This window comes from Melanotaenia boesemani, chromosome 6 (genome assembly GCF_017639745.1).
Source record: "Melanotaenia boesemani isolate fMelBoe1 chromosome 6, fMelBoe1.pri, whole genome shotgun sequence".
NCBI classification, from domain to species: Eukaryota; Metazoa; Chordata; class Actinopteri; order Atheriniformes; family Melanotaeniidae; genus Melanotaenia; species Melanotaenia boesemani.
Window position 1 is genome coordinate 6,945,676 of NC_055687.1, and position 15,253 is coordinate 6,960,928.

The 15,253-nt window shown below is 40.5% G+C and overlaps 1 protein-coding gene across 1 annotated transcript; it reads left to right on the forward strand.

Moving 5' to 3' along the window:
* Positions 1 to 10,388: 10,388 nt before the first annotated feature.
* LOC121641193 (vitelline membrane outer layer protein 1 homolog) lies at positions 10,389 to 15,088 on the forward strand. The gene is made up of 4 exons (XM_041987176.1): positions 10,389 to 10,654; positions 10,979 to 11,091; positions 11,812 to 12,118; positions 15,003 to 15,088. The coding sequence occupies exons 1-4, from the start codon at positions 10,445 to 10,447 to the stop codon at positions 15,003 to 15,005; spliced, it is 633 nt and encodes a 210-aa protein (XP_041843110.1). The 5' UTR covers positions 10,389 to 10,444; the 3' UTR covers positions 15,006 to 15,088.
* Positions 15,089 to 15,253: the final 165 nt, after the last annotated feature.

A 15,253-nucleotide genomic window follows, 5' to 3' on the forward strand; every position in this document is an offset into this window, starting at 1 on the left:
TGTATGAGTAACAGCAAGTACAAAATGCAAGTATTTATTGTAACTCCTATATTTAATTTATGTTAGTATTTAATTATTAATACTCATCATTAGAAATATTATATTTTATTTTTATTTAACCTTTATTTTTACCAGGCATATGCTTGAGATCCAATGTCATGTGATAAATAATTAAAAGAATCTTCTATAATGACATGTTCTACATCTTCAAAATGGTAAATAAATTACTCAGACTGGATTCTTCAGTTTTATTTCACCAATTAAAAACTAAATGTTTACTCTTCTGTAATTCATAATCCCTGTGTTAAATGTTAAATTTTTATTTTTACTGATGAATTTCAGAAGTCAGGTAAAAAAAGAGAGAACAAAACAGGTGCAAATCAGGAAAACAAGAAAAAGAAAAATAATGGAATAAGATAAAATACAATAAATTATTAATTAGTAACAGAAAAAATATAAAAATATTTTTTCTGTCATAAAATAATAAATAAAATAAAAATAAATACACAAATAAGACAGAATAAAAGCAAATAATATAAATGATTTAGATAAAAAAGAAATAAAAACTATAGGTGGTTGATTAAATTAATCCTGTTCCTCTACATCACTATATTACTGCATCTGCCGTTGCTACAACAACAAGGCCTGCTTGTTGGTGTTGCTATGACGACAGAGATATTCTCTGCCTGCTGAGTCACTGAAACAATGTCAGAGCTCTCTCATGAGCAGTGGCTCAACGAAGCTCTCACACCACCAGTCTGTCTTCGCAAACGAAAAGTCGCATCAACAAATTTCTTGAACCGTGAGCAGCATAAATGTCTGCCGAACACACAGATGTGGTTTTATCAATCTACTATCCAACTGCAAACTTCTACGTGCCAAGAGAGGTGAACCACCGTGGGACCCTGAGAAAGGCCCTTATCCCCCAGCTGCTACAGAGACAAATACTCTGATTACTCTGCAGGTGTGGGTTGCATCAGTGATGGACATGAACCTGAGTATAGAGAACTAGTCAGTCAGTTTGTGAGATTTAGCAGAAACAATCACCTCATCTTTAACAGAAACAAAAGCCATGATTGTGGATTTCAGGTTGAAATCCAAAATTAGGAACATCCAGAGGTGGAGGGATATGAATACATGGACGTTCAGCTGGACACAGAGACAAATCAGACTCTACCTGAAGAAGCTGAGACCCTTCAATGCACCAAGATGTTGCATATCTTCAGTACCAGACACTGATCGAGAAGGCTGGCTCTGTGGTGACTGATCAGGATTCATTGCACTTCAGGAAAGCCACTGCCAGCAAGTGAACAGATTAAATTAAATGAAGTGTCAACCACTAATTTTAAAGCTCACCTTTTTCATCAGATCTCATTATCTAGTGATAACCTGCTACAATAAGTCAAGTCAACTTAATTTATGAAGCTCATCTAAAAACCAGAGGTTTGCCAGCATAATTTACAACATAAAACATATAATAAAACAGTTAAAAGAAATAAAATGATAAAAACACAAAGAGTACACACAAGGCCCTGATAATACCAGAATAAAAACTAGAGGTTCACCAACAGAGAGAACATAAAATCACACATAAACACAGACCAAACCGTTAAAAACAATCTGCAGCTAATCACATGATAAGTGGTTATTTCAATTTAACAAAAGGCTCAAGATAAGAAACATTAACTGTTCGCATAAAATGAGCTTTGTGACCTCAAGATAACAGCATCAAAACAAATAACTGCGGGCATGGCTGTTCCCAGCTTCGCTCTTACATGCTCTTGTCTTGATTTAATTACTCACTTGTGACACAGTTTAATCCCTTTTCTTCATCTTAATAAATGGTAAATGGCTTGTCTTTATATAGCGCTTTTACCCAAAGCGCTTTACATTATACATCACATTCACCCATTCACACACACTGATGGTGGAAGCTCCCATGCAAGGCGCTAACCACAACCCATCAGGAGCAGTTAGGGGTTCGGTGTCTTGCTCAGGGACACCTCGACATGAGCTTGGCAGGCCGGGAACCGGCAATCCTTGGGCTACTGGACAACCACTCTACCCATTGAGCCATGCCATATTTGTTTGTTTTTTCGAATAATATATTTAAAACATGCAGATGTTTTGCCATGTTGTTACAGAGGTAGTTTTGCAGTTGTCATGTACACATAAAATACATGAAGTAAAAGTAAAATATTCGTCCCTGTGGACAAAATACATTCACATGCATTTTATCATCTTGTATGTTTATTAAGCCTTCATCACAGCTGTCTTTGTGATCACATGCATGTTTGCAGAGTCATCATTAGTTAGAATAGAATAGAAATACTTTATTAATCCCTTTGGAGAGTCCTCAGGGAAATTTGGGAATTTATCACAAGCTCGTGAGCAGGTATTTGCTCCTGAAGCTGCAGCTGATCAGTAAATGATGCCCGTCATGGCTGCTTGTGGGTTTTTTAAAGGAGCACCTAAACTGCGTCTGTTCTCTGCTGGATTTATTTAGCTGCGGTCTGAATCAAATTAGTTTTCACAGTGATGGATGAGATAGCTGCCACATATTTTTTAATATGGAAGAGTGTGTAGATTCTGAGGAATAAATTTCAGGTCTTAAAACCTTGAAAGTTAAAAGAACAGCAATTTTGAGTTTTTCTCTTTTTTTTTTCTTTTGCTTTTGCATTAACAGTCTTTCAGACGATGCCTTGAACTCTGTGACTCTTGGCCAGCAGAGAGAACAAACTCTGAATTAAAAAGTAGTTTCCAGAAGTGAAAATGTTCTTTACACTTAGAACAAGATTAAATGTTATATGGCTAAGTCTCTGTTTTGCTAACATGTAAATGTGTTGAGAATTTGTGACAAAAGCAGAGCTGTAATGGAGCTGAAAGGCCTGCTTGTGTCAGCATAACTCTTGCATGAAAGCTGGATCATTTATTCTGAAAGCAGGATGCAGTTTAGCCAACAGACTTTGAAGCGATTTAGCTGAGACTGCAGGGTATATGTTTCTTACATTTAATGTTTGATTTAGAAAATAACAGGACTTCATACGTCAGTATAAATACATAAACTGGTGGAATTTTAGCACTTTTCCTTAGTTTAATTGTTCCAAAGGAGGAAACATGTAAACATTTTCTAATCACCTTTATCTTAGTAAGATTGTGTCAGGAGTAAACCATTTTTTAAAGTTATGGTGATCTTAGTGTCTCACTCTCATTTTGCAGGGCTGTGCAGTCATTTAGTAGCTTTGCATGTCACTGTCTTCATAATCTTATTTTTTATTTATTTATTTTTTAACTACTCCTGTCCAGCATGGTTGCAGCAGAATGATGGTATGGCTGTGGTGTTGTGCCAAACAAATTTGCTTTGCCAAGAGGACCTTCATGGGTATAAGGCTTCTCTTGATAAAATAATTTTTAAATTTATTTATTTATAATTTTTTTCTTTATCTTATTTATTTATTTAGAATTATGGACTTGATGCAATGTTGCTGGATCTGATCAGAGGGGACAGAAACAAAGCAAAATACTGAACAGAAGTAAAAAGGAAGAAAAATAAAGAGGAGACAAAGATATAACAGATAGAAGCAACGATTCTTCAATCCAACCTAACACCAGACAGCCACCTGCTACACCTGTAGAGAAACACAGCAGAGAATTTCCTACAGCTTTAACAGGAAAACAAAGCTGACAGTTATTAGGAGTTCCTAATAAAATAACCAAGACAGCGACAACATACATCACAACAACAACCAAAGTACCAGAAACACACACACACACACACACACACCCACACACACACACACACACACACACACACACACACACACACACACACACACACACACACCAACACACACACAGAGTATGCAGAGTATGAGGAATAAGGAGTGGTCAAAGATGAGTGTGATCTTGCAAATGTGACCACGCCTCCACAGAGGCTAGAGGCAGACTAGGGCAGCCCAGAGACCCGGGTGATCAGCAGCAATCCTGGAACACGTATCCAAACCACCCCACCATGAGGACGACCCCGAACCCAGTCAGAGTGTGGCAGAGGAAAGCCCCAGCCAGAGCCTCCCTTAGTCACGGAGAACAGGCTCCGGCGGGCCAAGATCGACAGCCGCTGACCCCAGCTGGATGCAGCACACTGGGCACTCCCCAGGGCCAGCAGCCTGCCCATCAGCACAGCCAGCCTGGATCCTGGCCCCTGGGGCAACCACCTCCCTTTGCCCCACTGTGGTGTCCAGGAAACAGGGATGTGAAAGGACCCATTGCCCTCATCTGGCTTCATAATCTTAAGTTAAAAAGTTCATTTTGATTGGCTTAGCAGTGCGGTTTTTGTCCTGGTCTTGGAACAGTGGACCAGCGCTACACTCTCTTCAGGGTCTTGGAGGGGGCATGGGAGTTTGCTGAACCAACCTACATGTGTTTTGTGGACTTGAAGAAGGCGTTCGACCATGTCCCCCAGGGACTCCTGTGGGGGGGTACTCCGGGAGTATGGAGTGCCGGACCCCCTTGTACGAGCTGTCCAGTCCCTGTACGACCAGTGCCAGAGCTTGGTCCGCATTGCCGGCAGTAAATCAGAATCCTTTCCAGTGAGGGTTGGACTCCACCAAGGCTGCCCTTTGTCACCAATTCTGTTCATAACTTTTATGGACAGTATTTCTAGGCGCAGCCGAGGTGTTGAGGAGATCCGGTTTGGTGGCCTCAGGGTTGGGTCTCTGCTCTTTGCGGATGATGTGGTTCTGTTGGTTTTATCGGGCCGTGATCTTCAGCTCTCACTGGAGTGATTTGCAGGCGAGTGTGAAGCGGCTGGGATGAGAATTAGCACCTCCAAATCTGAGACCATGGTCATCAGCCGGAAAAGGGTGGAGTGCTCTCTCCGGGTCGGCAGTAAGTCCTGCCCCAAGTGGAAGAGTTCACGTATCTCAGGGTCTTGTTCACGAGTGAGGGAAGGATGGAGCAGGAGATCGACAGGTGGATCGGTGTGGTATCTGCAGTGATGCGGACTCTGCATTGGTCTGTCGTGGTGAAGAGGGAGCTGAGCCAAAAGACAAAGATCTCGATTTACCGGTCGATCTACGTTCCTACCCTCACCTATGGTTACGAGCTGTGGGTAGTGACCGAAAGAACAAAATTGCGAATATAAGTAGCCGAAATGATTTTTTGTCCACAGGGTGGTCGGGCTCTCCCTTAGGGATAGGGTGAGAAGCTTGGTGATCCAGGAGGGACTCAGAGTAGATTCGCTGCTCCTCCGCATTGAGAGGAGCCAGATGAGGTGGCTTGGGCATCTGGTCAGGATGCCTCCTGGACGCCTCCCTGGTGAGGTGTTCCGGGCATGACCCACCGGAAAGAGGCCCCGGGGAAGCCATAAACACGCTGGATGGACTACATCTCTCAGCTGGCCTGGGATTGCCTCGAGATCTCCCCGGATGAGCTGGTGAAAGTGACCAGGGAGAGGGAAGTCTGGGTTTCCCGGCTTAGGCAGCTAGCCCCGCGACCCGACTCCAGATAAGCGACAGAAGATGGATGGATGGATTTATTTGTCAGGGACCATGCACAAGAAAACATTCATTTCAAAAGAGAAAAGATGCATTGTACCAGATTTACAGCACTGGTTGGTCAAAATCCATATTTAGTACCATGTGAAACATTTAGAAAATGATCACGTTAGCAAGGCAGCAGGAGTTTATTCCACTCCTTGACCACCCAAATGAAAAAGCAGATTGTGCAAAAGCAGAGCTTCTTAAGGGAACTCTACACTCGCTTTGACCTCCTCCAGTCGGCCTTGAGGATCTTGTCATGATTATAGTTGTGAAGGACTAGCAGCTATTTAACATAGAGGAGGATCAAGGTTTTGTCGAGTTCATTCATCTTAAGAAAAAAGCAAAAACATGCATATTAGATCATACTTTTGTTTTCCCTTTTAGAAAGGTGTGCTTAATTATAATGTTTTTAATAACTTTTAATTTTATTAATTCCCAGTTGGGAGTTTAGGCTCTGCATTTGACCCATCTCTCATAGCTTTACTAGTGAGCAGTGGGTTGCCATATTTCAGTGCCTGGGCAGCAGTTTGGGAATAAAGGGCCTTGCTCAGGGGCCCACAGTGGTTCACCTCTGTAACCAGAGTGATGACTTGAACCCAGGTTCTCCAGACCCAAGCCCACCTCTAGCTGCCACTCCCCAAGAATGTAAATGTCTTCATAAGTTCTGCACAGGCCACTGTTTGTGTTCAATTTCAGCACTAAACTATCATTTAGCTTTTCTGATCACAACAGTTGAGTCACGAGTACTTGGAGCAACGTAGACCTCAGTCAACAGGACTTAAGATCAGAAGCATGAAATGGTCACAGTTTCTATGAACCTCTCTACAGTTGCAGTAGAGAGGTTCATTGTTACGGAGTGGGCCATCTTAATTTTATACTATGAGCTATGCTCCATCCATCTACTGGGGTGGCTGGGGGCTGAGGTGTTCCAAAGTCAATAGATAATCTCAAGTAGTAAATCCTGGGTCTTCCCCAAGGCTGCCTCTTGGTGGGATTGGTCTGAAATGCATCCTCTGACCTGTTTCAGTTCCCTTCCATGAATCAGGAGTTTGAAGTTCTTAGGGATCCCTGGAGATGCAGTTTACCCCCAGTAGGGTCTCCCATGGCAGACTGGTCCTGGGTGAGGTACCAGAAAAACTGTGAACTCATTGCTTTTTCATGATCCTCAATTCAAGGTATCCAGTTAAGTCACCTGAGTTGCAAAGACTAGCACTTCACCCTTGGGCCTGGGGTAGAAGCTCATTGGTACATACCTGGTGGTCAGACTTTTACCCATGAGCTCCTCCCAGGTACAGCCCAGGCAACATGAGACCACCCTCCTGTGGACCCACCACCTGCAGGACCAAACCCTAGTGGGACAAGCTGCTGGGACTTTTTTAAAGCAGCTTGTCAGGACAACTTTAAAAAGAATGTGTTTCAATATCAGGAGTAAAATTATGGAACAGTTTAACAGATATAATCAAACTAAGTAGAAACATCTACCAATTTAAAATAAAGGTTAAAAAATGCAAATATGAAATGAAATATAAACTTGAAAAACAGCAGGCTAATCTAGGATGGTAACAATGGTGTTCTCTTCTTTGGTTTTGTTTGTGAATATTTTAAAATGTTTTTAAGGAAGAACTGTTTTATAAATCTTCTACTGTTAAGAAGAAAATAAAGTATTTTTCCATTTAATTTACATTTACTTTAATTTCGTGATGCAACTGCTGAACAGAGGTTAAAAATGTTATAGCACTCACTAAAATTCTGGACCATGTTCTGTTATTCCTACTGGAATACTGTAATGGCCAACCGGGTGAAGCTGTTTTCAGTTCATACAAAGAAAGCAATACAACTGTCATCTGTAAGATGAAAGCATGTCATCGCTATCATCACCAGAACCATGGGCATACCTTATACACTTCTCAAGCTGGACCTCATACCATCTCTGCTCATGTCTGGTTAGTAATTTTGCTTAGTCCTACGGAAAGTTGCAGTGTCAGCAGGTGGAAAATCGTCATTGAAAAGTTGAAAAGAGTGAATGTTGTGGGCTCTGGAACATTTCAAAAACATTTCAAGAGTCCAGTGCACATGTAAAATTAGTTTTAGATGACTGTGGAGGTTTTAGAGCATCAAAAGCTTACTCTCTCTAAACTATTTAAATTCCATCATCTCATTTGTGTGAGATGATTTTTATCCAAAAAAGTCTCACTGGGCATCATAATCCTCTTTTACTGGCTCCATTCAAGCTTCTTGCACTGAATTGTGCTATTACCATAGGTGGAAACAGCTTTATATTGTTGTTCTGAAATCAGCTAATTCCTTGGTACAACTTGAACCTAAACAACCTTTTATTCTGAGCTTAAATTCTGCTGCAGCAGACGGTGGAGATAAACAGCTTCGTGGGAAGGCAACATGCTGTTCTACGATGAATTTCACCTGTGAACACATGACAGAGCTTCTCGTTCATTCATTTATTTTTTCCTTCAAAACCCCATAATTTTAATCTTTTCCAAACATTTAAGATGAAGTTATCATACTTATGACTTCTTACCCTAATATTAGGTTCAGTCCCTTTTTTAACACCAGCCTGAGTCATAAACACGTTCCTGTTATGTGGAAAACATCCTGCTTTGTTCCAGTATGCAAAAAATCCCAACCATCCAAATGGCTACAGACCAGTTTCCCTAAAATCTCACATCATGAAAGTCCTTGAGAGAACATCTCAATAAGCAAGTTAGCACAATTCAGGACCCATTACAGTTTGTACATCACAATGTTCTTGGGGTTGAAGCTACCTGCTTCAGAGTGTGCACTTTCCTCTTGACCAATCAGGTGGCACTTTGAGAATCATGATTTTTTTTTTTCTTAAGTGCTTTTAATACAATTCAACTCTTCTGCTATGAAAGCTCCATAAATTCCAGGTGGATGCCTCCACAACCACCTGGATTTATGGCTAGCTAACAAACAGAGTACAGTTTGTGAGACTGGTTGGGGTCTGTTGTGTGTCTGAGATGGTGGTCAGCAGCACAGAGGCATCGCAGACTTTACGCCCACCTTTTCTCTTCACACTGTACACCTTAGAGCTCTGATACAACTCTGAGTCCTGACATCTCCAGAAATGCTCTGATTACTTTGCAGTTGTAAAGAGTATCAGTGATGGACAAGAAGCAGAGTACAGAGAACTGGTGAGTCAGTTTGGAGCAAAAACAATCACCTCATCTTGAACACCAACTGAAGAGGCTAGGCCAACACTTAAAGGGGCAATAAGCTGAATTGTTTCACCACAAGGTTTGCTGTTGTGCGCTGCCTGTAGACCAAAACAAAGTGTGTAATGAGCCACACCTCACTCTACCTCCTCCCCCCACTCGCCTTGTTCGCAAAGAAAGTGCAAACACACCAAGCAAAACAATATCATCATTTTGTATAACATGTCGAAGTAACTTATAACATTTATGTTGTTACTTACTGTCCAGGAGAAGAGCTAGCTTCGAGTCAAATTGTAGCTTCTTTAGCTGTTGCAAAATACAAAGTCAGTGTTAATCCGGGTTATGTCTCCTTCTCTGTCTGACAACTTGTTCACCAACAACCACTGTATTTTTTTCAAGGCAATGTTGGTTCCTGGTCGTTTTCTGGTTAATGTTTTGTTCCGCTCTCTGCCTTTTTGCTTTGAAAATATGCGCTGCCATTGCTCGCTGGCTGAAGCCTTTTATAGGGAATGAGGGCTGAGAGGTCTGAGAGAAGGGAGGAGGCGACGAGTCACATGAGCATACATGAACGAGCTGTCGGACCGGCTGGTAAACATGGGACTGGAGATCAACACAGAGAGACGGTGTGTGACGTCAAATTACATCTCTAGTTCTTCACATAACCATTTTTTAAGTCCTCCAATCTAGAAAGGATGAATTTCTGCTTATTGCCCCTTAAAAGCCACTGGAATTTTTAGATCCGGAATTTTACCTGGTGTAGATGGTGTGAATAAATGATCAGATGATGTCCCTTGCAGTTATTTATTTTCCTTTCGTTTACTTTCAATGAAACACATAAAACAAACGGCATGTTGGGTGATGACAGCATGTTCCCGACAAAGCGGTCAAAACCGATTTCCCTTTCTGGCCTAACACACACCCATACACACATCATTTCCTGTCTTATATAGTATTAAACTAATTGGCAGTTTTACCAGCAAAACAAAAGAGATGATTGTTGACGGACTAGACTGGAAATGCAACACAGAGGACATTTATAAGAACGGACAGAGCAGACTCAGCTTCTCACATGTTGGGACTTTAATGTCCTGGTGCACTTGCTGATTGACAGGAAACACGATCCCACCAAGACAGCAGTGTAGACAATGGAAAGGAAACAAAATGTTAGCTTGTTCCCCATTAGCTGTGTCTAAAATTTGGAGCAAGTGCAGACAAAATGAGAAGGTTGTAAAAAAGTAAACATACAAGTTGACTGTGGAGGAAATCAAAGTGTCAGGACAGAAAAAATGACAAAGTATGCCTGAAAAGTATAAATACACAAGGAAAGAAATTTAAAAAAGCGTAGAAACAGGAATAAATGTTTGTGAGCTAACCACATAAAGACTGTATTTACTGGCCCTCCAGCTTTTGCAACATCACTTTAAAAGACTTCAGGGCATGGGCGGCTGAGATCCGCTACTGAGTTGTAAAAGATCGCTAAAAGCTGCACAGCAGATTCCCCGTGTGTGAACTTCAGTTAGAAAACCTTTCCTTTTTCCACCACAAGCTGTTCATTCCCATGCTGCTCTGTGATATGGTTGTAAATGATTCATGCTGATATGAAGGGGCCATTTCACAATCAACAGGGAGGCTTTAAAAGCTTTGAGCCAAAAAAACTCAGTTACTTGTTAGTTGGCATTTCAGAGTGAAACATTGACCCTCTCTGCTGTTAACATGACAAGTCTGCTTCTTGCCGTGGCCTTGCTGGCTGTGCTGTCTGGTGGGTTCTGTGAGGAGAAGACCTTTCTGCAACGAGCTGGTGTGGCCTTCAACGACAGACAGTACAGGTCTCTGCTGACTGTTCCCAACGGAGAGCAGTTTGGAGGCTGGACCTGGCCAGAGATGTGTCCTGAAAACTTCTTTGCTGTTGGATTCAGTGTCAGGGTAACAGAATACAGTAAATAATTAGTTGCATGACGTATATTTGTATGGCAAAGAATAAAATTGACACAAAAACATCATCTTAAAGACTACTTGTTTTCTGAAGCAGGAAATAGTCGTGGTTTTCATGAAGCTATGAGAACACGATTTTGTGCATTAACCTGCATGCAGAGCAGCTTTCAGTCCCAGAGACGCCTATCACAGTTAACAAACGCTACAAGCTTTCTGTGATTTAACCTGATCTGAATTTTCAACACTTGATTTGGCAGCTGCTGCAGGTAGAACAAGATAACCTGTTTCTGCCTCTTTTTTTTCCTGTTTCCTCAGGTGGAGACTAACCAGTATGGGGGGGATGATACCGCCCTGAATGGAATCCGCCTCATCTGCGCAAAAAATGGAGACAGAAGCTTCCTCTTTTACATTGAATCCCACACTGGCTAGTAAGCAGCAGTAAAACATTCAAAAATGTTTTTTATTTATCAATATAGAGATGTTTGATTTGATTATTTTTAAAGTTTATTTTAAAGAAGAGCAGATTTGGGTGGTGACATTGGCATTTACACAACCCATCTCTCTCTCTGTCTCACTGGTTGGTACTCGCTGTCTCATTGGATGAATTGTTTAGGTTTAGACATGTGGCAAAACTATTGATTGGATTATCTACCTTATTACTTTTCCTTAAATAACTTAACAAAATTTGCACTTAGGATTACAAATGACTTTATGATGCAACAGATAATCACATGCGGATGGACAAAGAAATAAAACCAGTTCAATCAAAAAGCACAGTTATGTAGCTGTTCCAGCCTCTACTGTGGGTGCTTGTCCAAGAAACTACTGACAACAGGAGTAAAGCACTGAACTTCATTTAGTTTTTGAGTCTTGTTTTATCTAAAATGAAAATATAAATCTTATCATCTGTGTAAATTAGGCATACACCATCAAATTTTAAATTCAATGCCCCCATCTTTTCTTAAAATAGTTTTAATTTTAAGGAGCCATTAGCAGTGTTTCAAAAGGTAGTTTTAAGAATATTATTTACTTTGAAAGTAGGAAGCTGGAGACTTGCAATTTTCCATCCTGTTCAAAGAGAAAAAAACCCACCAACCCTTATCTTAGAATTTTTCTGACTTTTCCCCATCTAATCTCTGTATTTCCAGTTTTGGTGAGTGGTCCCATCCTCAGTACTGCCCCAGTGGTGTGCTCACTTCTTTCCAGATTCGCGTGGAGCCCCATCAGGGGATGTTTGGTGATGACACGGGTGTTAACAACATTAAGTTCCGCTGCAGCAGCAACCCGACACTGGAGGGGTCCGGCATGACCTGGGGTGAGTATGGCTACTGGAGCCAGGAATGTCACGATGGAGGAATCTGCGGTATCGAAACCAAGATGGAAGATTACCAGTATGCCCTGGATGATTCCACCCTTAATGATGTGCGCTTCCATTGCTGTGACAAACAGCAGCAGGTAAGCTGTGTGACCCAAAGCTCAGAATAACCGAGCAGGAATTATACCTCTGTCACAGATTTTGAAAAACTAGGTGCCTTTATTTGTGTATTTAAGTAACTAAAAATTATTTATTCCAGTCTACATGGCTATAAGCTGTGCGGAATGTTTGTGAATTTTTCACCAAATGTTCCAGTGTGATAGAGAGGAAGATCTGGTTACTTTATACAGAACTTTGTCAACATTTGTTAGAAAATTTGCTGCTAGAACAAATCCAAACTGGCAAGATAGTCAGGAAACACATCAGGTTCAGCAGGTTGACTGAACCAGCGATGAAAATTCCCACCAAACCTGCAACTGAAATCCACAACTGATATAGAGAAATGTGTTTATGTTTTGTTTCTAACCTCAAAGATTTTTATTTTACTGTTCAATACTTACACTTGATCCCAAATTCAGATTTAAGATCCAATTCAGGGATGAATTAAATGCCAGTTATTGTATAGATCAGGGCTGCCCAAGTCCAGTCCTCGAGATCTACCATCTTGCAACTTTTAGATGCAACCCTTCTCCAACACACCTGAATCAAATGACTGGCTCGTTACCAGGTCTCTGCAGAGCCGAATGACATGCAGATGACATCTGATTTAGATTTGCTGGAGAATGGTGGCATCAAAAAGTTGCAGGATGGTAAATCTTGTGGACCGGACTTGGGCACCCCTGGTATAGATTATAACAGGGCAGTGACGTGCGGTGAAGTTTATGGTTGGTAAGGCACTGATTTACAATTGTAAGAACTGAAAAGAGCATCTTATTTCAATATTCATTCAACAGCATGCAACTACTGGTAATGCTTCATATCCTATCAGAATTCCTCTTTCAATTACACTCACACCCACTGTTACTAACTCTTCAGTGAGAAAGGTAGCTACTGGCTGTCCTAAAAGTCGCTAGAAGTCGCTAAATGGCATCATTTAATGTGCATTAAAGCCTGGTACATAGTAATGGAGGCTGCTGTGGAGAGGAATGTCATGGGAAAGGCAAAAATGGACAAAAAGACAAGCTAAAAATATTTAAAAAGACAAAACTAATACAAATAAAACAAATTCTTTGGTTAATATTTTCTTTTATTCTAGTTTAATTTTATTAAGTGTAGGCTGTTTTCTAATTAGGAGGCTGCAACATTTCACAACACTTGTTTTCCTCCACGCTCTTCATTAATAGACGTTAATATCTGACGGTAAACCAGCGAGAGATCATCCTGCAGCAGCTTTGAACTTTTCATGTTCAGCCTCGTCATGAAACAGGTGATCATCTCCTGCTCTGAATGCAGCAGCTGCTGCTGCCAGAAGCCTCTTCTGGTTGCTTTTGGACAGAGGAGGGGCCTGAGCAGCAGCACCCACTCCTCACTGAGAAGAATAAACTACGTTCATATACGTCAGTCCACAAAAGTCTCCAATACTGAAAAAGTCGCTAGTCGCTTTAAAAAAACAAAACAAAACAAAACAAAACAAAACAAAACAAAACAAAAAAAGGTCGCTAAGTTGGCAACACTCACACACCGTGTTGGTGTGTGAGTGCGTCCCCTTGAGGTGAGGCAGAGTACTGTTTGCCTCACCTGCTGACTTTTCTCTGCGCTTTATTGTACAATAAACGGGAATATTTCTCTCACAAATACATTAAAGACATTACACAGACTGTAGAGAGTCATTGTGTATAACAAATATTTCTGTAAAGTTCATATTGGCGATATGCTGAGGAAGAGAAAACGGCACATGTCATGCAACTCAGTTTGCATTGGATGGCACAGTCAGTCGCCTGTGCCTCCACCGGTGTTTCTGCCCTGGATTTGATCAGGAAATATTCAAATTTGGCAATTTTAACTTAATAAACTGTCAAAAACGTGTTAGAGTCATACGGAAAATGCATTTTTAACACAGATCAGTGGAAAATATTAATATTTATTGTATGTTTTTTTCTTTATTATGACAGATGAGGCACTGCCTCCCCTGACCGCACGTCACTGTAACAGGGAAATGCACAGAGACCGAATCACAGCAAAGTCTTCTTACTTGTGCCTTTTTTGTAAAAAAAACAAAAAAAACAAAAAAACCCAAATGAACCAAAAGAAACATTAATACAGAATTTAGTTTTATTTTTACTTTTCTGAAGTCTTAAGCCCAAATCACACATTTAGATCAGAACCAGGACATGGGCCACCAGGAATCTTAATTTCTCCAGATAAATCAAGCCTTTTACATTACCCAATAAATAGTTTCAGTATGCTTCTTTTTGCTTACTTAGACTAATGAGCTATTTAGTTTAGTCTTTATGAGACATTTTTGATGACTGAAATTATTTATATTTTAAATGAGCAAATACTAACATTTCTTTTTTTCCCCAAATAATTTTAATTGCTATTTCTTTATCATATGGTACAAACAACCCAACATTGCAAACGTATACTTACATTTGATGAATGGATTTAAAATAACATTATTAAAGTATAATATTTCAAAATGAAAACACAGAAATAGCCATAACACATGAAAAAATGTCCACATCTGTCTTCAGCTTCTATAACACTCATACTGTATCTGGTTCCCAGAGAAAGACAAAGCCTCTGTTTGCCTCCAGGCCAATACAGTCTGAACATCCCTTTATCCAAAGCCTGAAAGAAGGAGCACCTCTACTCATCTAACAGCGCAGTAGTTCTCCTGGATCAAGCAATTCCAGAGTCCAGTAGTTTGGTCTGTTTCTGTGTTTATTCAGCTTAAGTAAATTTAGAGGATTTTTTTAAAATATCAAACACCTCTGAGAAACACTTCATAACCTCTTCCCAGAATTTCTGAATATTTAGAAATGCTTAAATTTCTCTCCACTCATTGCGGTTTGTGTTTGACAGTGATCTGCAGGCAAGAAGCTCACTTCAGAATGCCTCCAAGACCATCGCATCAAAGACGGCATTAATAAAAATCTCTTTTAAAATGATGTCTTCTCTGTATTGCTTTCCAATAACCTAAAACATCTTGTATTTCTGCACTTCCATCCCTTTAAGATGCATTAAACTCAGTTCAGAATGTTTGAGATGATCACTGTAAGCTGTTGGTTATTTATAAAGCTCTCACAAAGTCTGGTGTCACCTTCAGCAAAGGA

Bases quoted from the DNA above. Each gene is read 5' to 3' on its own strand.
- LOC121641193 (XM_041987176.1), top strand. From the start codon at position 10,445: ATGACAAGTCTGCTTCTTGCCGTGGCCTTGCTGGCTGTGCTGTCTGGT. The intron at 10,655-10,978 runs GTAACAGAATAC...CTGTTTCCTCAG, and splicing joins CTGTTGGATTCAGTGTCAGG to GTGGAGACTAACCAGTATGG. The intron at 11,092-11,811 runs GTAAGCAGCAGT...CTGTATTTCCAG, and splicing joins ATTGAATCCCACACTGGCTA to TTTTGGTGAGTGGTCCCATC.